Source organism: Ailuropoda melanoleuca, chromosome 6 (genome assembly GCF_002007445.2).
Source record: "Ailuropoda melanoleuca isolate Jingjing chromosome 6, ASM200744v2, whole genome shotgun sequence".
In the NCBI taxonomy this organism is placed as follows: Eukaryota; Metazoa; Chordata; class Mammalia; order Carnivora; family Ursidae; genus Ailuropoda; species Ailuropoda melanoleuca.
The window spans coordinates 29,193,326-29,218,581 of NC_048223.1; the positions used below are offsets into that span (position 1 = coordinate 29,193,326).

General features: G+C 38.0%; 2 protein-coding genes across 3 annotated transcripts in view; one reads left to right on the forward strand and one right to left on the reverse strand.

Annotated features, from left to right (window-relative positions):
• Positions 1–24,625, reverse strand: part of AZI2 (5-azacytidine induced 2) — a 35,495-nt gene extending 10,870 nt beyond the window's left edge. Inside the window, exons 1-6 of one of the 2 annotated variants that reach the window (XM_034662104.1) lie at positions 24,133–24,625; positions 11,956–12,029; positions 10,785–11,005; positions 9,234–9,359; positions 8,669–8,768; positions 7,418–7,566 (exon numbers count right to left, since the gene is read on the reverse strand). In XM_034662104.1, the coding sequence (XP_034517995.1) occupies positions 7,418–7,566; positions 8,669–8,768; positions 9,234–9,359; positions 10,785–11,005; positions 11,956–11,968 (609 nt within the window). In that variant the 5' untranslated portion in view covers positions 11,969–12,029; positions 24,133–24,625. The remainder of the gene's footprint in view (positions 1–7,417; positions 7,567–8,668; positions 8,769–9,233; positions 9,360–10,784; positions 11,006–11,955; positions 12,030–24,132) is intronic. The other variant, XM_002916205.4, reaches the window with a different exon arrangement.
• A 75-nt stretch (positions 24,626–24,700) lies between these two features.
• Positions 24,701–25,256, forward strand: part of ZCWPW2 (zinc finger CW-type and PWWP domain containing 2) — a 137,316-nt gene continuing 136,760 nt past the window's right edge. The window contains exon 1 of the mRNA XM_011220965.3: positions 24,701–24,789. The gene's annotated coding sequence lies outside the window, so the exon portion shown is untranslated. The remainder of the gene's footprint in view (positions 24,790–25,256) is intronic.

Consider the following 25,256-nt stretch of genomic DNA (forward strand, 5'->3'; position numbering starts at 1 on the left):
ACAACAACAACAACAAAAACCTCATTATTATGTCCATGCAGGGATGCTATTTCACACTTTAAAAGATGTTATAAAATGTTTCACAGAAAATACCACCTCAAAAATATTTGTAAATATAGCTATAGTAGATATAAGCAAGATTAATAAAGTGAACATAAATTTTTCTCCCTGACTTGCCCTCTGATTTCCACATCCAAGAGGATTCTGATCAGCAATACCTTTGAATAAAATTTAAAAGTGTACATCTCACAACATCAAGATTTCAACTTGGAACCTCTGATAAGTTTATATTAAGCATTCCACTCTTCCTTTTCCTGGTTCATTTCTTTATCTTAGTTGTGAGCATTTTTAAGTTTTAAATCCCACCCACTCACCCTGCCAAAGAAATTTCTATGAAGGTGAGAATTAAGTCTTAAATTGTTTTTTAAAAATTCCCCCTTTATTAAACTCTTGTTTCTTTGTCTTTCAAATGCCATTTCATCAGTAAGCAAAAAATTTCTAAAGTGTCTTCTACCTTCAAATGTCTGTTTCTATGATTTATGATAGATGAATTAAACTAAAAGCAAATTTATCCCCTAGCACCATCTAGTGGAAAAGAGTAACTAATAAGAACTGAACTATAACACACACACCCCCTTAACAGTACTGCTTTTCTGGATTACCGTAAGTTTTTTTTGAACACTGACTTATTGAATACACTAATATAGTTGGCATTGTGCTAAATGTGTTACACGTTACCTAATCTTTATGGAAAAAAACAGATATTTAAAAATCTACTTTATAGAAAACAAGGTCAAAAGAATTAAATGATGTTCCTAATGTTACATAGTTAATAAGCAACACCATAATTATGAGCCAAGTTTTTTACAATGCCATGGTACTGCTTCCTCCTCATATGGAAATATCCATTATGTAACAAGCTATCATTTCCCTTTCAAGGAAAATCTATTTACTGACATTTATAATTCAGAGCTTCAAGGTACAGATCCTTTCTTGCAATCACATCTTTAAAAAAAAAAAAAGAAAAAAGCCTCTAGGGCCACTTGGTGGCTCAGTCGATTAAGCACCTGCCTTCAGCTCAGGTCATGATCAGGGTCCTGGGACTGAGCCCCGCACTGGGCTCCCTGTTCAGCGGGTAGTCTGCTTTTCCCTCTGCCCAACCCCGTGTCTCATGCTCTCTCTCAAATAAATAAAATCTTTAGAGACCTTTTTTTTTCTAAAAGAAGATGGCAGAGTAGGAGGATCCTATGCTGACCTCATTCCACGGATACAGCCAGATAACATCCACATCAGTGTAAATAACCCAGAGAACTGGCAGAACAGACTCTCCACAGCAGAACGTAAAGAGGCGGCCATTTTGAAGAGGCAGGAAGAGCAGGCAGGAGCTAAACACACCCACCCACAGGACTGTCTGCAGGAGGGAGGGACACCACTGGCACAGAGAAGGGAGAAAAACAGACCCTCACACCCAGCAACCCAGGTATGGGGAACACACACAGAAAAAACATACCCCCATAACGTTTGGCTTTGAAAACCAAATTACCCCAGTTCTTACAATCAGTGAGGCTTAACACCTGGGACTTTAAAATTTGGTGGGCTCAGCTCTGGGAGCAAAGGGAGGATGAGAGGAAACAGAATTCCAGCCCCTAAAGAGACAGCATAATCAGCCCCAAGAAGATAGAGCATAGAAGCAGCACTTTAAAAAATGCCTCCAGTACATGGGTGAGGTAAGTTTACTAATCTCAGGAACATGTGCTGGAGCAGCAGGGATCCTTGGGAGACTTCTCCAAGAACAAAAGGGCTGGTGGGTGCCATTTCCCTCCCTGGGCTCCCACCCTATTTACATGGACACATGTGGGAACCAGTGCAGCACGCTCTCCACTTAGGTCGCTAACAGCGTGCCCTACGTGCTTCTGCAACCTGCCCTCTCCAACCCAACCAGCCTCCACAGTTTTGGGCAGCAGCAGGTATCCTCCCACAGCGGACCAGCATAGACCTCGCTGGCACTGCATGCACTCCCCTCCCCCTTCTGCAGACTCACCCCCACCAGCAATAAAGCAGTTTTCAAAAGCAGCTCCAGCTCCCCCCTCAGAGTAGACCTCATCAAACCTTGCTAATACCATATACCCTTATGGTATATATACATTCATCTGTGAACCTGCCTCTTCCAATATGCCATTGGCCAGAGCCCATCCGAAGAGGTCTGTAGGCAGTGTGTAGGCAGTCGTGACAGGGCCAACACCGCTCCAAAGTGGACTTCTGTCCTGAAGAGAGGGGACAATAACCACACACACACCAGTCCAGCTGTGGCCAGTACAGGGGGTAGCAGGATAGACATGTGGTCTGGCTATAGGGCCAGCTCACCAACAAAAGCTTCTGAAGGCACAACAGAGGGGAAGTACCCTGAAGTTCAGTGCTACTTTGTCTGGGAAAAGCCTGGTCTGCCTTGAGCCAAGCCCTAGGTGGACCCAAACTGGCTCACTAACAACACAGGGACCAGACCCTGGTCACAACAAAGAGAGCCACTGCAGACAACTGGACTGAAGGCAAAAGCAGCTTAATCCAAACAGTAGGGTAACACAACACACATAGGAGACATCCCTGAAACATGAGGTTCTGCTGAACAGGGGACATTGTACTGCAGAGCACAACAGGAGCTCTTCTTCATAAGACCACTGTTTCAAGAGCTGGAGACACAGTGACTTTCCTAACACAAAAAACAGACAAAATTAAGAGAGGATTATGTTCCCAAAGAAAGAAGGACAAGAACAGAGCAAAGAGAGCTAAACAAAACAGAGATAAGTAATATGCCTAATGGAGAATTTAAAATAATCGTCATAAAGATACTCACTGGACTTGAGAAAAGAGTGGAGGACCTCAGTGAAACCCTCAAAAAAGTGACAGAAATGATAAAAAATAGTAACTCAGCAACTGAAATTAGAAATGCACTAAAAATAGTGGACTACAGGAAGCAGAAAAAAAGGATGAATGACCTGGAGGACAGAGTAATGGAAAGCAATCAAACTGAAGAATGAAAAAAAAAACAAAACAAAAAAAAACTGAAAACAGTTTTAGGAAACTCAGTGATGCCATCAAGTGTAGTAACATTTGCATTACAGGGATACAACAAGGAGAAGAGAAAGAAAAGGAGTCAGAAAAGTTGAGTAAGAGCTAAAAACTTCCCAAGTCTGGGGAAGAAACAGAAATCCAGATACAGCAGGCACAGAAACCCCCAATAAAATCATCCCAAGAAGTCCACAGCAAGACACATAATAACTAAAATGGCAAAAGGTAGTGATAAATTTTAAAAGCAGTAAGAGAAAACACAAAAAATACCTATTTTGAAAAATAATATAACAACAAGCTAGGGAACCTAGAAGAAATGGAGAAATTCCTACAAAAATATAATCTCCCAAAACTTTATCTGGAAGAAACAGAAAATTTGAACAGATGAATTACCAATGAAACTGAATAATTAATCAAAAAATTCCCAACAAATAAAAGTCCAGGACCAGATGGCTTCACAGGCAAATTATACCAAACACTTAAAGAAGAATTAAACCTATTCCTCTCAAACTATTCCAAAAATTAGAAGAGAAAGGAAAGCTTCCAAATTCATTCTACAAGGCCAGCATTACCCTGATACTAAAACCAGATAAAGATACTACAAAAAAAAGGGAACTACAGGCCAATATCGCTGATGAACGTAGCTGCAAAAATCCTCAACAAAATATAAGCAAACCAAATCCAGCAATACATTAAGAAAAACCATTCATCACCATCAAGTAGAATTTATTCCTGGGATGCAAGGGTGGTTCCATATTCCCAAATCAATCAACGTGATACATCACATGTATGAGAGAAAGGATAAAAAACATATGATCATTTCAATAGATGCAGAAAAAGCATTTGATAAAATTCAATATCCATTCATGATAAAAACCCTCAATAAAGTAGGGATGGCAGGTACACGCCCCAACATTATAAAGGTCATATATAGAAAAACTCATAGCTAACATCATACTCAAGGGTAAAAAACAGACAGCTTTTCCCCTAAGGTCAGGAATAAGACAAGGATGTCCTCTCTCACCACTTTTATTCAACACAGTACTGGCAATGGCAGCCACAGCAATCAGACAAGAAAAAGAAAACACATTCAAATTGGTAAGGAAGAAGCAAAACTATCACTACTTGCAGAGGACAGATACTCTATGTAGAAAACCTGAAAAAACTCCACTGAAAATCTACTGATAAATGAATTCAGTCAGGCTGCAGGACACAAAATCAATATACAGAAATCTGCTGTATTTCTATACACTAATAATGAAGTAGCAGGAAGAAATTAGGGAAACAATCCCATTTACAACTACATCAAAAATAATAAAATACCCAGGAATAAACTTAACCAAGTAAGTGAAATACCTGTATTCTGAAAACTATAAAACACTGATGACAAAAAACTGAAGATGACACAAACAAATGGAAAGATACTCCATGTGCACGGACTGGTACAACAATCTGTTAAAATGTCCAAGCTACCCAAAACTATCTACAGATTTAATGCAATCCCTATCAAAATACCAAGAGTACTTTTCACAGAACTAGACCAATTATACTAAAACTTGTATGGAACCACAGAAGACCTCGAATACCCAAAGCAATCTTGAGAAAGAAGAACAAAGCTGGAGATATCACAATGTCAGATTCCAAGATACACTACAAAGCTGGAGTAATCAACAGTATGGCACTGGCACAAAAACAGACACAGAATAGAGAACGGAGAAATAAACCCATGCCTACATGGTCAATTAATCTATGACAAGGGAGGCGAGAATATGCAATGAGGAAAAGACAAATCTCTTCAACAAACAGTATTAGGAAAATTGGAAAGCTATATGCAAAAGAATGAAACTGCACCACTTTCTTACACCATACACAAAAATAAACTCAAAATGGATTAAAGACCTAAATGTGAGACCTGAAACCATAAAACTAGAAGACAACACAGGCAGCAATCTCTTTGTCATTGGCCTTAGCAACATTTTTCTATGTATGTCTCCTCAGGAAAAGGAAACAAAAGCAAACATAAACTACTGGGACTACATCAAAATAAAAAGCTTCCGCACAGCAAAGGAAACAACCAACAAAACTAAAAGACAACCTACTGAATGGGAAAAGATACTGGCAAATGACATACCTGATAAGGAGTTTATATTGAAAATATATAAAGAATTTATATAATTTAACACCAACAAAATCCAAATAATATGATTTAAAAATGGGCACAGGACCCGAACAGACATCTGTCCAAAGAAGACATACGGATGGCCAACAGACACATGAAAAGATGCTCAACATAACTCATCATTAGGAAAATGCAAATCAAAACTACAATGAGATATCACCTGACACCTGTCAGGTGTCATAATAGCTAACATCAAAAAACAAGAGACAAGTGTTGATGGATGAGGAATAAAAGGAATCCTCATGCATGTTGGTGAGAATGCAAACCGGTGTAATCCACTTTGAAAATAGTATGGAAGTTCCTCAAAAAGTTAAAAATAGAATTACCATGAGTCTGTGTCTGTACACACACACACACACACACACACGGGGGACTATTACTCAGCCATAAAAAAGAATGGAATCTTGTCATATGCAACAACAAGGATGAATCTACAGAGTATAATGCAAATAAAGCAAAGTAGGCCAGTGAGAGAAAGACCAATACCATGATTTCATTCATATGCAGAATTAAAAAAAAAATGAACAAAAAAAGAAAGACAAACCAAAAAACAGACTCTTAACTATAAAGAATGAATAGATAGTTATCAAAAAGGAGGTGGGGGAATGAGTGAAATATGTGAGGGAGATTAAGAGTACATTTATCAGGATAAGCAGTTAGTACAGAATTGCTGAATCATCATAGTGTACAACTAGAATATAACGCTATATGTTAATTAGACTGGAATTATAATTTTTAGAAAATTAAAATAAAGAAAAATGTATATAAATAAACAAGCAAGCACACCAGCCAGCCAGCCAGCCAGCTAGCTTCTCAGGGGCCATGGCACCTAAGCCTGTGGGATAGGATACTGGAAGCCTTTGAAAGAATTGCATATAATCACAGGTTCAACGGGGGGGGGGGGGNGGTGGTGCGGGGGGGGGGGGGGGGACAGATTAACTTCAGATGTCATGTAGGAAAAAAAGTATTTTGCCCTAATAGGAACTGACAGTAATCTCTGTAGTGTTTCCCCTTTATCAGGTCTGGGGGCTTGAAAACAAGTTCTCATTGTCCAGAGGAATTCACTTGGCCAAGACCAAGGTGGAATGGTATATTATTAATGCCTGGCTCATCCTTAAGTGGTGGGTCACCCTCAATAAAGACTACATTATAGAGAAAGAACTGTCAGTTCCATTTAAGGACAGTTGGGATTTCAAGGGCAGTGTCCTGGCTAGCAGTAAGGGAATATGGGAAGTAGTGTCTTTATCAGTTATTGGCATCCCAAGGGGAACCTGGGGTAGGTGACACAGGTCCTCAATGGGGTTTGCTCTGTGATGGGCAAAATGATTAAGCTGAGAAATAATTATCTAACTGGTTAACTTATTTAAAATACATGAGTGTATATAATGGCTGTTTGACGCTAGACTACTAAACTTTTCTTGTAACAACTATTTTAAACTTTGCATTTGGTACACTGCATTTTTCTCTACATTCCTTCTTTTTCTCTTCTGGACTAACTGTCATGACATCTAGACACATATTCAACTTTGTTAGAACCAATGTAAAGTATTAGTAAAACAGACTTGGTGAGAATCTGAGAGGCAACTTGTGTTTTAGTGGATGACTTCAGGCGAACCATACTTTAGTAGCTCAGCAGGGTTTTTTGTTTTTACTTTTCCCCCCCAATTCTTAAAATCTCAGCTATTTGCTGAAAATTAAAGTTGCCCCAAAAGTATTGAGACTTTTGAAAATTAGTACTCTGTCAAGTTTTTTCTTTTAAGAATTCTAAAAACTAAGTTGTCTCTTGTGCTGTCTATATTAATCAAATTATTAAAATGATAAACTTAAAACCTGAGTTCTCTTTCAACTTTACAGAAAAAGAAATAACAAGGAAACTGAAGAAAAAGGGGTTTAAAAGGAACAGCTTTAATAAATCAATAAATAAACTAGTAAAGCATTTTTAAAATGAGCTTTTTAAAACAATAAAATTCTATAATTCTGGGCTTATGCTAGAAGTATACAGTATATCAAATTTTAGACAAAATGATTAAAAAGGAAGACAAATTTTTCAGAGAATGTAACTCTCCAGGTAGTTATAATATACGTTAACTCTATGATTTAATCCTTAGTTATAAATCCTATAGATAACATACACAGAATATTGAATTTCTCAATTTAATAATTCTGTAGTACCGTTTGTTTGGCTTTTTGTAGCTGTATTTTGAGGTCACTACATTCTTTCCTCATCAGTTCCAGCTCTTGTTCCAAACCATGGATCTTCAGGTCACAGCTCAACTTTTCCACCTCCCAGTTTGATGAAGGTGGATTTAAATACCTTATCACTAAAAAAAGGATGGACATTAAAATGGTTATTTCTGCATTCTACATTTGTTGCAATTCCATAAAGGTTATACCAGTAAAATGTACATAATGCAAAAACTAATATAAAACATGCACAACTAACAGTTTATTAAAAACAGTAATTACTTTCAAAAATCTATGCTAATGAGAATAAGAAACCTACCAATCTTGTTTCAGAATGTATTAATCATTACCATCCCTGATTTTCTGTTTAGGTTAAAGTACAAGTTTGTCAGTCTGGAACTTTAAAATATACAGCACTAATCAAACACATGCTAAAACTGTTGACAAGTCAGTAATACATAAGTCAAGGTTAAGACAGTGATAAAAATTAAATGAAGTGAGGACACTGAAGCTCATGTCTCTAATTACTCCATCTAGTCCCCTTAAAGTATGACCATCAGGCCTAGAACATGACATCAAAACAATTTACTCATGAACACCTACTGCAGAAACTCAATACAACTGGATACTGATTTACCTTTGACTTAGTTCTTTAGTCTACCTAGAGAAAGCCCCAACCAGCTACTGTAAGAGAGCTCATCTCAAACTTTTATCAAAAGGTCTCTCTCAGAGGCCTACTCTTCAGCTTGTCTCATCAGAATGTTCATGGGAACAGGCCAATAGCAATATGCTCCAGAACTAATTATTCACTCCAGCATCTCATCTGCACATTTTAACAACCTTCAGATATTTAAAAAAAGAAAAAAATAATCGTAACTACTCCATGACAGCATGTCTAATAGCTGGCAAAAGTTCAGTAGAAAGGAAGAGCCAGGACATACCAGCAGGCAAGATGTTTTGACAAGGATGGAGTTCTACTTTCTTCATCTACTTCATCACAAACTAGCCCTGAATAAAAACCATCAAATTTCCTCTGGGAAAAATGCAATTTATATCTAAGGAAAAGTTAAAGGAGTTGAATTTTGGTGAAAGCAGATCAGAGAAATTAATGTAAGCCTAAAATTATAAAATAAGTTAAGGCCTTAGCATACAGACATAGAAAACCGATAATGGATATAACACATAAATGGAAAATTATATTGATTCCATTATAATATTTGTAACAAATAAGTGGCATACCCTGCTGAGTTTCCACCTCTGTCCTTAGCTGGAGGAGTTCTACTTCTTTAGATTGTAGCTGTTCATTCAATACTTTCAAAGATTCAGAGTTGTCTTTATTCTAGTTAAGTAGGGAAAATGCCAAATTACATTCAATAAAATCTATAGGTTGATATATATTAATTTTCAGGTAGATGAAAAAAACAGACTTGGGCCTTTAAAAAGCAAGGTGGGAAAATGAACCCAGTTTTTCACTAATCTCTTTCTTTTTCAAACTTAGAACATATTATTCACTGGCTTTTTTTCTTTTAAAAACACATTGAGAAATTCTACCATGTCATGATTTTTCAAAATAAGTTAGTGGTGTTAGATATACTTAATTGCTAGACATCATTACATACACACATATTTTGTACAGAAATAAGTTATAAATATCAGCATTAAAAATTCCTATTTTTGCCCTAAGGATGTATGTTTTCAATTTTTTATTTAATAAATGTAAATCTTTCTCTTATTTCTAATTTTAAACTTCCTGAAGAAGCAAACTTATTTGCAATATATAGAGATTGTTTTCAAACCAACTTACCATTTTATCCAATTTGCTTTTCAAATTATCTCTATCAATGCAAACCTCTCGATATGCATGATAGGCTTTATTTACTTGTTCACGTCCCACAGAACTTGTTTCTTCATCTAATCGAGCTCCTATAAGCTAAAGGTATAAAATTAGAAGGGAAAGCTTAAAGAAGGTATTCTACAAAACAAACATAAAAAAGAAGCCAGTCTTTTGCTAGCTCCACACCTTACTTTTCTTTGTAATGCAGGGATAGACTGGACTATAATTAGGTGAACATTTCACTTTCAACAAGTAAGCCTTACTGATTAAGAAAGCAAAAAAATTACAGGTAAATATTTTTAAAGTCTTCTATTTTATGCTTTTACTTAATCGGTATTTTTTCGTTTTATAACATATATCAATTCATCATACTAAAACAGTACCTCATTCTTTTATAGTACTTAGGTGTTTTCCAAGCTAGTATTTCATTTCCATCATCAGAAAAAATACCAAATTAAGGTATACTTGACTTTTGAAAACATAAATGTGATAGTTCATTAAATACTATATTATTCCAGAATAGAAATTATAGGATTGTTGGTCACAAAGTACGGATATATTTCCAATGTTAACTACACCAAATCACATTTTTCTACTTAATTTTAAAATAAGCATAACTACAAGCTCCAAAATGTTTCTTTTTCTCACTCATCCAATTGTATCACAAATTTATTTGATTAGCATTAAAGACAATGTATATGAATATAAAGAAATTATGATGATTTTTACAACTGACTTCCTTTCTCTTATTTCTCCTAGATGAATCAAACTCTACCAAGCCCCATCCTAAAGTTTTTATAACAAGATAATTCATTTCCTTGGCAGCTAAGAATCCATTTCCTTCCCCTTTGGGGAAGTTGCTGTTTATAAAATACAAATACATTGACCTAATCTGAAGAAACACAAAACTAAGTTAAAACTTTAAAACTCAAAAAAAAAAAAAAAAAAAGATGAGTGATGAAGATTTCCCAGTACAAAAAGCCAACTAGATATGATGATTTATAATGGAATCAGCTTATAGATTTATAACATTTAAGAGTGTCAGGTTTCTGCATGAGAAAGGTGAACAGAAGACCTTAATTTATCAGTTAAAAGCGTTATTTTGTGTGTTTAAGAAAAGAGAATTTTGAGGTAAAGAAGATGTGAGTCCTGGTGAAGATGTTTTTATACATTAGAACAATGTTATAGGAGCTTCCTCCTTTGACATTTAATTTCCTTTTTTGGCATATCATTTTTTGCAAAAATTTAAAAATCTTGAATAAAATATAGTTAGTGAAGGTAAGGCAATCTGAAAAAAGAAAAAAATATTCCAAGAAAAATATATTCCAAAAATATACTCCAAATCCTATTCTACAAATATTCACCATGTACATGACCTATGAAGCACAGTATAAGAAGTACTGGGTTTTGAGACCAGCTGTGAGTTATCCTTGGCAACTTAGTATACAACCAGGGAAGACAGGATAGAAAAATATTTAAATTATTCTTTAAGTCATAAAATATAATAAAGATAATAATTACCTTTTCTTCTAAAAATCTTATTCTTTTCTTTAAGAAAGAGTTCTCTTTCTCTGAATCCTTCAGTCGTTTTTTGATGTCTTCATATGCAGTGACAAGAGCAAAATGTGAAGCAACAGACTCATCTCCTGAATATATTGAGATTGGAGTCACTGTGTCTCTCCTATGTGCTTTTTCATGATTCAGAATGCAGATATCATCTTCTACCAGTGTGTCCATGACAGCTTTTTAAAAGAATATAAAAGAAAAATGTCGCAGTGAATAAATGAGCAGGAAAAGATGTATTTAGAATAATGAGAATACAGGGGCAATGTTAAAAACTCCTATTTCTTTTGGAGGCAGCGTAACATAGTGGTGAAGAGTATGGAGTCTAGAACCAGATTCTAGGAGTTGCATCCAAGCACTACTTAGTGTCAGTGAGACTTTGCGCTTAATCTCTCTGCCTTCGTTTCCTTATTTATAAAGTATAAGAAATCGTAGCAACTACTTTACAGAGTTCTTAATATTTAATGAGTTGATACTTATAAAGCATCTGAAACCAACCTAAGCTATTATTAGTAAGTTTTAGAAAAAGTTGTAAAACATTGTTTTTAAAAAGGATAAAAAGTTTTAAATATTTTATACCCACATATTTCTGCCTTATCATCATTTCCACTTTCAGATTTAAGTAAGCAAGTTTTATAACTTCCCAAATCATAAATTTTCGAAAACTCTCCTGAGTACAATTCATTACAAGACTATTAAAGAAGTTTCAATGCATCCTCTACTATATTCTTTCCATCCCAGTAACTGATTGTTTGTCGTCCATTTGCAATAGGAGGCAAAGGAATTAACATTTCAGTACTCACCATGTCCCAGTACCATGCACTACATTCTTTTAATATTATCTCATTTAAATTCATCCAAACAATTCTATGAGGTAGGTATCATCTACGTTTTATAGGATCAAAAAGGTAATTTGCCTAAGTTAAAGCTAGCAGATGTTAGTTAGCTCTGTGAAGATAAAGTTTATGTCTGTTTTGCTCATCACTGTGTCCTCAACTCATCATTGTGTGTAAGATGCCCAATAAATATTGGTTATTAAATGAAGAATCAATAGTGTAGAATTCAAATCAAACTCTAACTTGAAAGCCTAAGAGAAGAAGTCAGTTATTTCAGTAGTTAGTGAACTTACTTGCTCTGTACATCTACTTTTGCTGTTAGGTTCAGCATTACTTTCCCATCTGAGAGTTATGTTCCTGAAAAACACTATGGAAGGAGAAACTGTAGCTGAAATCTTTTTTTTTTTTTTTAAAGATTTTATTTATTCATTTGACAGAGATAGAGACAGCCAGCGAGAGAGGGAACACAAGCAGGAGGAGTGGGGAGAGGAAGAAGCAGGCTCATAGCGGAGGAGCCTGATGTGGGGCTCGATCCCATAACGCCGGGATCATGCCCTGAGCCAAAGGCAGACGCCCAACGACTGCGCCACCCAGGCACCCCTGTAGCTGAAATCTTTTAAAACCTCATGGGAAAAAACAGAGTAAGAGGGACTGCCGGTCATAAGAGAACCTAAAAAATCCTTTTAAATACTTGTTAGTTTGAAATAAAATATCAAATACAGCATTCTAAATAAAGACTATCAATAGAATTTCATGTATCTTATATTAATGATTAATGAAAAACATTTTTATTTCCTATTCCTTGTTTGGAATGACATCTGATTGCTTACTGTGGCAGTCACTGTTCCAAGAATATGATAGGTGAGGAAACTGAGGTAGAAGGAATTTAAGTAATTTTCCCAAGTAAAATATTAAATAATGAGATGTAAACATAGGTGATTAAGCCACAGGATCCATGTTTTACTATGCCCGCTTTTCTCCAAAACTTCTGACCTCCCTCCCTGTAACTATCAATGCCTGTCAAGTTAGTTCATTTGCTTTATTTCAGACAATATGAATACTAAGGAAAAGTGCATGTTTTTTCTGATTCCAGTCTCCTATCATTGTATTTTTGCTTCACTGATTTTTATAACGGAAAGTTCCCAATTGTTCTCAACTAATGTCAGTTTGGTATATTTAGCAATTTGTTTATATCTAGGATCACAGGAAAGGTAGGCAAAAATGAATGCGTGCATTACAATGAATAGGTGAAACCTACCATTTAGTCTTCAGCAACACCAACTTAAAAATTTCTAACCACATTGGACAGCTCCTACTAAATTAGAATCTTTCCCACCCTATTAAGAAAGTCCAAAAGTAAGAAAGGACTACCGCTACCTACATATCCCAAAAAAGGTGGCAGATCGTCAGAACCATAATTAATTCCTGCTGCTTCTGGTGGAAGCTCTCTTTGTTCTAGTGATGGAGAAAAGTTTTCCTCGTTTAAAGGGGTTTACTTTTTCCTCTCTGAATTCAACTCTATTCCCAAGTAACAGCAAACATCATACCAATCACGCTGCTGATAGACAACATGTCGATATTTCCTTTCCAAAAGAAAAGTATGGATTACTACCACACTGCAAACTGTAAGTATACATATGTATCTCCATAAAAGACTCTTTCTCATACACATTATACCTTAAAAGCTCGACAAGCAGAGTAAGTACAGTTGGCTAGTTAAATGGTAGGATGTAGTGTAGTTTAAGAGGAGGTAAAATTGTGCCCATTTTAGACATATGATTTCTCATATCTTAATATCCAACCAAATAGGCAGGATTTATTCAACTGGGATAATTTTTTTTCCCCTAAAAACACTTGACAAACAAGAAATAAGCATAAACTGCTCTACCCAGTCAAAAGAGATGTCCCACTGATTGTGCACTTTAAGGATCAGAGCATGGATGCTGTTACATGGATGCTAGAATTTTGTTTACACAAAGCTCTACCTAGCTCAGCTGTGTGATTTTCTATTCATTTTTATCATGAAATAATCACCTACTCAGGAAGGAAAACCCAGTGTGGAAGACAGCTGTGCAGTAAAATAATTATCATACCATAAAGATAAGTAATATATTTGAAACAAAAGAAAATGCTATGGGAATTGAGGGTTGGGGAGAAGGAGTGGTTTTGAAAGAAGGTATCACAAAAAAAAAAAATCAAAGGACTCTTAGTCCCATACTCTAGGTGAAAAGGATGGTGATTTTCACTGTACTTGTAACTTCCAGCAGGGGAAACAAGTTCGAAGGCCTGAAAGTGTGGCAAGAAGGTATGAAAAGGGAAATGGCAAGATGTGAAATTAAAAAAAAAAAAAAACCTAACAGAAACAAACTGAGGTGTCTTTTATGTAGAGAGTCTATAGAATTTGGTCCTTATTCTGTGGAATTCAAGACAAACCCGAACATGATTCAAGAATGTGAAGAATACCTACACAACATTTGTAAAATATATCTATACCCAAATGAACTACTTAATATTGTGCTGAGTATTTTGTAAATATTATTCCCTTTCATTCTCATGGCTACCCTGAGGTAGAAAATCTTACTGTAATCATTTCACAGATAAGAAAACTGGGGCCTGGGAAGGTTACAGAGCTTAGCCAAGATCAGATGATGATTAAATATCACAAACACCTGTATTTCAGAGACTGCACTACTAATATTTTTCTCTCCCCCATGAATCTTTCACGTATTTAAATTCATCAAGAACTACAAAACCAGGGGGCACCTGGGTGGCTTGGTTAAGCATCTGACTCTTGATTTCAGCTCAGGTCCTAATCTCAGATTCCTGAGATCCCTGCTCTCCCCCTTCAGCAGGGAATCCTCTACTTCTCTCCCTCTCTCTCTGCACCCCCCCAACTCATGTATGCACACATGCGTGCGCACTCTCTCTAAAATAAATAAAATCTTAGAAAAAAAGAAAGAACAAACCACAAAACTAGGAACCCCTTGGAAGGTTTTCAAGTACCTTAGATGGAAGCCTCGAGGTATACTGATGTAAAAATGTCACATAAACAGTATGATAACTGGTCTTTTTTTAGCACAAAATGAGTAGTGAGACTGGCTTATTTTATATATTTAAATCTATTGTCTAAAGTAAAAATGATTTATTTTTAAATCACTAAAAAGTTGTATATGATGTCCTCTCTCCAAATATGAGAAAATATTATTTGGATATAAAAGCTTCTTCCAAGTTTTATACTATTATTTTATATATTTAATTATTATACTATAAACATGACTTGTAATGCACTGGAAAGCAGCATGAAAATTGCTTATCTGTCCTAAAAATTACATGAGAAATAGCCATACATTAAAACACACCCAAGAAGTGCCTGGCTGACTGGCTCAGTTGGTAGAGCATGCAACTCTTGATCTTGGGGTTGTAGGATCAAGCCCCATGTTGGGTGTAGATTACTTAAAAATAAAATCTTAAAAATAAATAAATAAAACACCCAAGATAAAACCTACTAGCATCACAGATATGCATGCAGTTTTAATGTTTTAAAATAACTATTTTAAATTTGCTGTAAAATGAAAAAGGAAAATTTGATTCCTATCTTTGCAAAAATAAATGTGAAATCACAAAAGTATCAGAAGTACTAATGCTTGTATTACTCTGTACAAACTGGGCTTAAAGAGATTAAAAGCTGCAGGGCCAAAGAAAACGATATCTTAGAAAGGTTCCGAAAAATACAAGGCAGCTATCCCGTTACATAAATTATTATACTGAAAGGAAAACTGCTAGCAAATTAACAAAGTAGGCTATGCTTTTATTGCTTATGTAAGCATCCTTTCTCAACCTTATTTCTTTAGAGAAGTAAAGGGAGCTGCCGTAATCTGCCTCACAGCATAGAATGATTCAGTTTTATATGCCTCTGTTGTGATGAAGTGTCTCTTCATGAGTATCCAAAGTTACTGGCTCAGGAAGCTGGATTTTCTGGATAAATGATGAAAGCTTAACTGGCTATTATTATACTTAACAAACTAGGCCAGTTTTAACATCTAACATTTGGGAAAACTTATCCTATACTGATCTAATCTTATTTATTGTAACTTAAACTACCTTAAAATAACAAGCATGTGCTCACTTTCATCTTTAAAAAGAGTCATAAGCAGGAAGGCCTGGGTAACTCAATTGGTTAAGCCTCTGCCTTCTGCTCAGTGGGGCCTCTGCTTCTCCCTCTCCCTCTGCCCCTACCCCCTGCTCATGCTCCCTTGCGCACGCTCTCTCTCTCTCTTGCTCTCTCTCTCTCAAATAAACAAAATTGAAATAAAGAAATTTCAAAAAGTGTCATAAACAGAATATTACTATCAAGATTAGAATCATCAAAGGACTAGCTAATATTTTAAACGTAAATCTAGCAGGAATTGAGTGCATTAACTTTAAAACTCAACAAGTATCAAAAATATTACCCAAAGATTAAGTAGACCTCTCTTGATCATAAAAATCAATAATAAATATATTCTACAGCAATATGCCACACAATGTCTTTTTCAAGAACATTCTAAGAAACTGGAGAGGACCTAGGGCAATGTCTGACAAACTGAGATGTGAAGCAGTGCCTCAGAATCACTTGGGAGTTCTCTTCAAAATACTGATCATTGGGGGTGCTTGGGTGGCTCAGTCGTTAAGGGTCTGCCTTCGGCTCAGGGCGTGATCCCAGAGTGCTGGGATCGAGCCCCACATCGGCCTCCCTGCTCCACTGGGAGCCTGCATCTTCCCCTCCCATTCCCCCTCTGCTTGCGTTCCCCCTCTCGCTGGCTGTCTCTCTCTCTGCCAAATAAATAAATAAAATCTTAAAAAAAAAAAATACTGATTGCTGCTTCTGTCCCAAGATGGTGACATAGAGATCCTGAACTCAACTCCTTTAGGAACAAACTAAATCTACACGTATTTACAGAGCAATCACTCCTGAAGAACTGAGGCCAGAATGAACAACAAAAGACCACACAGAGAATGGCAAGAGAAATAGAGACATGGCAACAAAGAGAAGCTCCACCCCGGCCACTGCAAACCGCAGTGGGGAGGGATACTATGGGAGACCATAAGGAGATTCCTCTGCCCTGTCATGGCGGCGGGGGAGCCATGTCTTTATAAGGGCTATAGAAAATAAAGTAACAAGCCAAAGCTGCTGGAACTCTCTCTGGGTCAGGAGACTAGTGAGTGCCACAGTCTATACTCCTCTTCCACCTTGATAATGTAGATAGGAGCAGAGTCCAGGTGCCCTAGCTAGCCTACCACCTCAGTGAGTTTCAGGCCCCTAATCCACACTGGGACACCCCTGGTGAGTGGTCCACTGTAGCTCAAGCCTCCTTGCAAAGGTGACACAGGCACAAAATTCAATATCCATTCATGATAAAAACCCTCAATAAAGTAGGGATGGCAGGTACACGCCCCAACATTATAAAGGTCATATATAGAAAAACTCATAGCTAACATCATACTCAAGGGTAAAAAACAGCTTTTCCCCTAAGGTCAGGAACAAGACAAGGATGTCCTCTCTCACCACTTTTATTCAACACAGTACTGGCAATGGCAGCCACAGCAATCAGACAAGAAAAAGAAAACACATTCAAATTGGTAAGGAAGAAGCAAAACTATCACTACTTGCAGAGGACAGATACTCTATGTAGAAAACCTGAAAAAACTCCACTGAAAATCTACTGATAAATGAATTCAGTCAGGCTGCAGGACACAAAATCAATATACAGAAATCTGCTGTATTTCTATACACTAATAATGAAGTAGCAGGAAGAAATTAGGGAAACAATCCCATTTACAACTACATCAAAAATAATAAAATACCCAGGAATAAACTTAACCAAGTAAGTGAAATACCTGTATTCTGAAAACTATAAAACACTGATGACAAAAAACTGAAGATGACACAAACAAATGGAAAGATACTCCATGTGCACGGACTGGTACAACAATCTGTTAAAATGTCCAAGCTACCCAAAACTATCTACAGATTTAATGCAATCCCTATCAAAATACCAAGAGTACTTTTCACAGAACTAGACCAATTATACTAAAACTTGTATGGAACCACAGAAGACCTCGAATACCCAAAGCAATCTTGAGAAAGAAGAACAAAGCTGGAGATATCACAATGTCAGATTCCAAGATACACTACAAAGCTGGAGTAATCAACAGTATGGCACTGGCACAAAAACAGACACAGAATAGAGAACGGAGAAATAAACCCATGCCTACATGGTCAATTAATCTATGACAAGGGAGGCGAGAATATGCAATGAGGAAAAGACAAATCTCTTCAACAAACAGTATTAGGAAAATTGGAAAGCTATATGCAAAAGAATGAAACTGCACCACTTTCTTACACCATACACAAAAATAAACTCAAAATGGATTAAAGACCTAAATGTGAGACCTGAAACCATAAAACTAGAAGACAACACAGGCAGCAATCTCTTTGTCATTGGCCTTAGCAACATTTTTCTATGTATGTCTCCTCAGGAAAAGGAAACAAAAGCAAACATAAACTACTGGGACTACATCAAAATAAAAAGCTTCCGCACAGCAAAGGAAACAACCAACAAAACTAAAAGACAACCTACTGAATGGGAAAAGATACTGGCAAATGACATACCTGATAAGGAGTTTATATTGAAAATATATAAAGAATTTATATAATTTAACACCAACAAAATCCAAATAATATGATTTAAAAATGGGCACAGGACCCGAACAGACATCTGTCCAAAGAAGACATACGGATGGCCAACAGACACATGAAAAGATGCTCAACATAACTCATCATTAGGAAAATGCAAATCAAAACCATAATGATATATCACCTTACAACTGTCAGAAGAGTTACTATCAAGAAGACAAAAAATTACGTGTTGACAAGGATGCAGAGAAAAAGAGACCCTAGTACACTGCTGGTGGGAATGTAAACTGGTGTAGCCACTTTGAAAACAGTATGGAGGTTCCTCAAAAAAATTAAAAATAGAAAAACCATATGATTCAATAATTTAAAAAAAATGGTAACACTAATTTGAAAAGATATATGCACCCCTATGTTTACTGCAGTATTATTTACAACAGCTAAAATATGGAAGCAACCTAAGAGTCCACTGATAAATGGATAATGAAGATATGGTACACACACAATGGAATATTACTTAGTCATAGAAAAGAACAAGATCTTGCCATTTGCAACAACACAGACAGACCTAAAGGGGATCGTGCTAAGTGAAGTCAGACAAAGACAAATTCTATATGCTTTCGCTTAAATGCAGTCTCTAAAAAACAGAACAAAAGAACAAACAAAAGCAGAAACAGACCCAATACCAAGAACTGATGGCTGCCATAGGGGAAGGAAAGTGGGGTGGACAAAATGAAGGGGAGTGGGAGGTACAGGCTTCCAGTTACAGAATGAATAAGTCACAGGATGAAAGGTACAGCATGGGGAATATAGTCAATGATACTGTAATAGCATTGTATGGTGACAGATGGTAGTTACATATGTAGTAAGCACAGCATAATGTATACAGTTGTTAAATCCTTATGTTGTACATCTGAAACTAATGTAACATTGTTAACATTTCAATAAATAAATAAAATGATAATAGAAAACAAACAAAAAAATACTGATTGCTAGATGGCACTGCAGAAGTATGGAAGTCCATTTATCTGGGGTGAAAACGCCAACTGAACTTTCAATAATCATCCCTTGTGATATTAAGTCCCTAACCGATTTGAGAGCCACTACTCTACAGTGTTAAGTGGTTACTATGTGATTTACAGAATTCCAATTATAACTAGTATTCTCAAACATTTATGGTCCTGGTCAGTTCTGTATTATCAATTGGTAAACATCACCCAACTTGTGCATGGAGACTTTGTTTTTAATAGTATAGAAAACAAATTCATATTCGTTACCTCTCTCATCACAGTAGTACAGGAGAATCAGATATATTTACCTATAGGAAATATATCTATATAATCATGCAAATATTTTATATATTTGGAATTAAATTGTTTCTTCTTAGAAGTTTACATAAAAGAAATAGAAATTAAAAGAGAATTAAAAAGGGTTAAGGTGAGGGACACCTGAGTAGCTCAGTCAATTGAGTGTCTGACTCTTTGATTTTCAGTCAGGTCATGATCTCGGAGTTGAGATTAAGTCCCGTGTCAGTCTCCATGCTGGGTGTGGAGCCTGCTTAATATTCTCTCTCTCTCTGTCCCTTCCCCTCCTCACAACCAGCCCTCCCACACTTGGATGTGCACTCTCTCTTAAAAAAAAAGTGGGGGGCTAGGTGAAAAATGTTGACATTTATTGCTGAGAACAATGAAATTTCCAAGAATGTCAATATATCTGGGGTGTTCTGGTCAACCAATTCCAATGTTGAGGAGATGTTTCCACACTATCAACAAGCAGTGTTCTGGACACCAGCCGGGTAGTCTATGATTCAACTCCATTCTGATACTATCTACCAAGAGACAGCAACATATTCCAAAAGTAAAGGGCTTGCTCCCGCAAGACTGCCCTTTACTTTGGATGCTAACTGTAAGCCTCAGTTGTTACCTGTGCTTCTGACCATACAGATAGATAGGGTGAGATCCTGAACAAAGCAGCTTCTGTCCTGGAATATGGGGCGGGTATAATGGCATGTGAAAATATTCTGGAAGCTCTCTGAACCCTCTCCTCTTTGGGTTTTTACAGAGGCTTCCTTATATAGAAATGATTAAATCATTGGTAATTGATTAAAATTTCAGCCCCCGCTCCCCAACCAACGTTGGTGGGACTGAAAGCTTCAACCCTCTAATTATAGGATTGGTTTCCTTGGCAATCAGCTCCCAACCTTAGTTGTTGTCCCAAAGTCACCTCATTAACATAAACCCAGTCTTGGTAGAAAGGAGCATGTTAGAAATAAACGAGACATGCACTTCACCTTCATGGCTCTGTAAAAGAGGTTAAGAGACCAAATATGACAAAAGATGATCCTGTAACTCTTACCCTCAGAAAATTCCAGGAGTTTTGGGAGCTGTGTGCTAAGAACTGAGGACGAAAGCCAAATATATATGAGAAATACATTTTGGTCATCTAAACGATCAAATACACATTTCTTATAAATCACAATATTGCAATGATAATGGAAAAAGAAGGGCACAATTTGCCAGATAAGTGGGTTGAAAGGGGCAAGAGCAGTTGGTAAGGCTAAGGGAGAGACAAAGAAAAAAAAGAATCAAACACTGTAAGAATTATTTTAGAAAATCTTAAATTTCAATCTTTACTACAACCAACATTAAGAGGACCCCAAGTTGAGACATGCTATATATAGTGGCTTGTGAGATACTAGAAAACACAGAAATATCTTCTTTTCTAGGGAAAAAATATGATTATCCTGTCATATTTCATCATATTTACCATATTCATCACTTACCATATGCCAGGCACTAGTGCTTCCAAATTCATTTTCCAACTTCTTAGGTAGGTACTATTATCCTAATTTATAAGCAAAGTCTTAGAAAAAAATTAAATATCTTACCTACAGCTATATAAGTAATCAGTGGCAAAGCTGGGATGTAAACCCAGCTAAGTTACCTTCCAAGTTTGTGCTCTTAACACAACATTCGGAGGGGCAACACAACATGGATTCAGATTTTTTCCAGTAAGAATCTGGAAAAGGCAGAACTCAATGGTAGAAAGAACCCTGCCCAGTGATTCAAAAACCCAGATTCTAATCTACGATCTGCCACTTCGATTACTGATTGGCTTACTTCTCTGGATCTAAATTTTCCCACCAATAAGATGACAAGGATGAACTACATCACTAAGATGCCACCCTCCTAAATGCAAAGGGAAAATTTAATGCAAATATACAATGGTAATCTAAACAGATAAAAAGAATTCATATTTTTGCCAAAAACTGAATAAATGGTATAGTACAAACCTTACCTCAAATCCATACCAAACTTAGCAAAAAAGTTATTATCACCACCACAGATGAAGAAACTTAAGCTCAAAGAGGTGAGATTAATTTGCCTATAATCACACTGGCAGTATGTGACAGGTAGGGTTGGAATTAAGGACTATTTAGTAGGCTCTTTCCTCTATTCTACGTTGCCTCCTGAACTGAATCTCATATTTCCATCATCTTTCTACCTCTGAAAAGCTAGAATATCCCTAACCCACTTCATAGGATCACTCACGATACAGTGGATCAAGGATTAAATCTTATGGAGGCAAACGGACCAACACTTACTCCTGTTTTGTTTTTTTTTAAACATTTATTTTAAAGGGAGAGGGAGGGGCAAAGGGAGAAAATCCCAAACTGACTACCCGCTGAGCACAGAGCCCAACTCTGGGCTCCATCTCAAGATCTCACCACCTGAGTCGAAACAAAGAGTCAGATGCTCAACTTGACTGAGCCACCCAGGCGACCCCCCATATTTTTTAAAGATTTATTTCTTTTTAGAGAGAGAAAGAGCACCTGAGCACACAGGCAAACAGGGAAGGGGCAGAGAGAGAAGGAGAGACAGAGAATCTCAAGCAGACTCCCACTGAGCATGGAGCCCTATACCAGGCTCAATCTTCCAACCCTGAGATCATGACCTGAGCCTAAATTAAGAGTCCAAGGCTTAACCAACTGAGCCACATAGGTGCCTCACTCCCTATTTTTAATTAAATAATTAGAGGCAGGAATGGCCTAACTAGTTTATAAAGAAGGGATAATTGCCTTTTTTTATGATACTGTCACTCCATCTATGCACTTCAGAACTCAAATGCCCTATCAGTGAATGCCCAAAATGTACTCTGCATCAGATACAGTATAAAAAACCCACTCTCATTTCTATGTCACTAAACTGCACTAGTCCAAAAATAAGTGTTATGGCTAGGGAATCATAATATTTTTTCAGGGTTAGCATGGGTATGAAGAGCAGTCTACTTCTTTTCAATCTTTTCATAAAGTAATATATCTCAATGGAACTGAGCACTTACATACACTGTTACTAGTATTAGCAGTAATTACTCTCTAATAGCCATAAGACAACTATACCTTAATCCAGAATACAAATACAAGGAAGAAAAAAATAAATCACATTGGCTCTATTCATGGATTATGAAGGACTTCATCACATTTCATTCAATAAACATAAAAATGCTCAGTGTCAGTAATTAATATTTACCAAGTGTTTATGGTATGTCGGGCAGCTTTTAGGGGAACTACCTCATTTGTTCTTCACAACAATTCGTTAAATCTAAGGCCTCTGATGTGGGCAAGAATTTCCTGTTATCACAGGTGGACTGAAAGAAAGGCAAAGGTTCTACAGTGAGGAAGCCAGGAATGTAAACCAGACAGCTGACTCTAGAGTCCAGGGAAACCCTTAGAAACTACGCATTGGTGCCTCGGAGAGTTAGGCATTACTCTCATTTCAGAGATAGGGAAAATGAAGAAGAGATTTAGTCTCCTGCCCAGCGTCAAGTGAATAAGTGGAAAATTCAGCACTTAGACCTTGAGTTAATGTTCTGACTTAATCCAGTGCATTTCCCATTACACTATACTCTCTCTTTAATACTAAAACCTTACATTTGTATACATCTTCCCATTTTATAAACAATATTGCATTAAAATTTTCTAATGACCCTGTGAGTGATGTATCATTCTTAATTTACAGATGAAGTAGGAAGTGATCACAACAGGTTGGGAAATCAGATATGGCAAGTTTAGGGAACCAGAATTTAAATCATGCGTTGAGATCTTGTGCAATCCGATTCAAAACTCCATGGTAGAAAAAAAAATGTCTCCTATGTTTAAGAGTCACAGGTCAGTTTCAATCCTAGTATCATCACTGTCTTCGATCATCTTAGGAGATGTCCAACAACACATGCTGGAGCAGTTTATATTTCAACTTATATTACAGTTTAAGCGAATATTTTATCTCCCTTCGAGTATGAGTTCCTTGTTTGTACGGACGACAGTCAACCTACCATGCATGTATGTAGTACTCACTCAACAAATGATCAAAAATCATACCAAACATACAGGTTAGACACTGCAGAAACGATGACCATCTACTGTTAGCCTCGATAACGGACCGGGGGGGGGGGGGATGTCCACTGCCCCAGACAGTACCGTCCTAGCCACACGTCCCTCTTTCGTTTTCGATATAAATGCAATCTCAATGAATGAAATAAAACTAAAAGCACCCCAGGAATTCAGAATACGGAAAGAAAATAAGCAATAGAAATAAAGGGAAAGACCAAGTAGGGCCTGGAACAGCTAGCGTGAAAAGGTGACAGGAGTAAGGGATGTCCAGGCGCGGGCTGCTCCCTAGAGAACGGAGGGCGCACGGGCTTGTGAAGAAAATGACGCGTCTCCTCGAGCCAGCAACAGCAGCGGAGGTTGGTCCTGGCACCGCCCGCACCCCTAGCCCGGCTAAAGCGAGTCACTCACCCTGAAGACAGGCTACGTAGGGCCGCCCCCAGGGCCGCCGAGTTTCGATTCCCCAGTGTTTGGAAACGGACGGAAAACAAACCGGGTCGCCAGGGGTCACCACGGGCTTCCGGTTTCCTCGAAGACACCGCCGCTTCCCCAGAGAAGGCAGCCGCTTCGGGAACGCCGCGGAGGAATTCCCATTTCTTTAGCCTCGGCTGCGCCGCAAGCGGCGCAGCCCGGCCCGTCGGCTGGGGCTCCGGAGGTTCTGGAAGGAGGGACAAACCGAAGCAGGAGAGACCGGGCCGCGGCCGGAGAAGGCCCGTTACCCAGCAACACACGCGCGAGACCCAGGCCCGCCTCGTCAGCGTCCGCACCGGCTGATGGCCATTGCGCGTTCCGCGGAAGGGAAGCGCTGTTGACGGGGCCTGGCAGGGAGAACGAGCAGTGAACGGCCGGAAGTGGGGCTCCCGCGGTCCTCTGGCGGGGCTCCGAAACCACCCGAGCAAACCGGAAGTCGGTCCGCGGGGCGCTGAGAGGGCGTTCTCTAAGCCGGGGCTTTGAGGGGTGGGGGAAGGAGGAGGGGGGCGCGGCGTACTACGTGTCCCGAGAGTCTCCGCGGCGGGGCGGGACTTCGGCGACGCGAGGAGGCGGAGGCGGAGGCGGAACTGGAGTTGGGTAAGCGCGTTACCCGCCGTGGTGGCGGTTGGGTCGCTGAGTTGTTTTTCGGCCTTCCTCCAGCGCGTCTTTTTCATTCGGCGCCCGCTTGGGGGTCCCCGAGCGTCTCTGGTGCGTGTTGGGTCCTCTGAGCGCTCTTCCGTGTTGATAGCGCTGTCGCCTCGCTGTGGCCGGGAGCGGGGAAACTTAACGACGCATTCGGGGCGGGCGGAAGGAAGCTGTTAAAGCCCCCCACCTCCGTTTCCTGGACGCTGGTGCGAAACTCAGGCAGTCATTTGAAAAACAAGCTCGGCGAATTACTCAAGGCCCCCCATAGTTATTCAGCACAGTGCTCTTTTAAAAAATATCTAATTTATTGAGCTTAGGACAAAGCTTTGGGCTTTGGGGATGGTACCCGGCTGCCCTAAAGTTGCTACCGCTTTTGGTTATTTCTAGATGATAGCCCTGAGCTGTGGAGCCGAGTAATT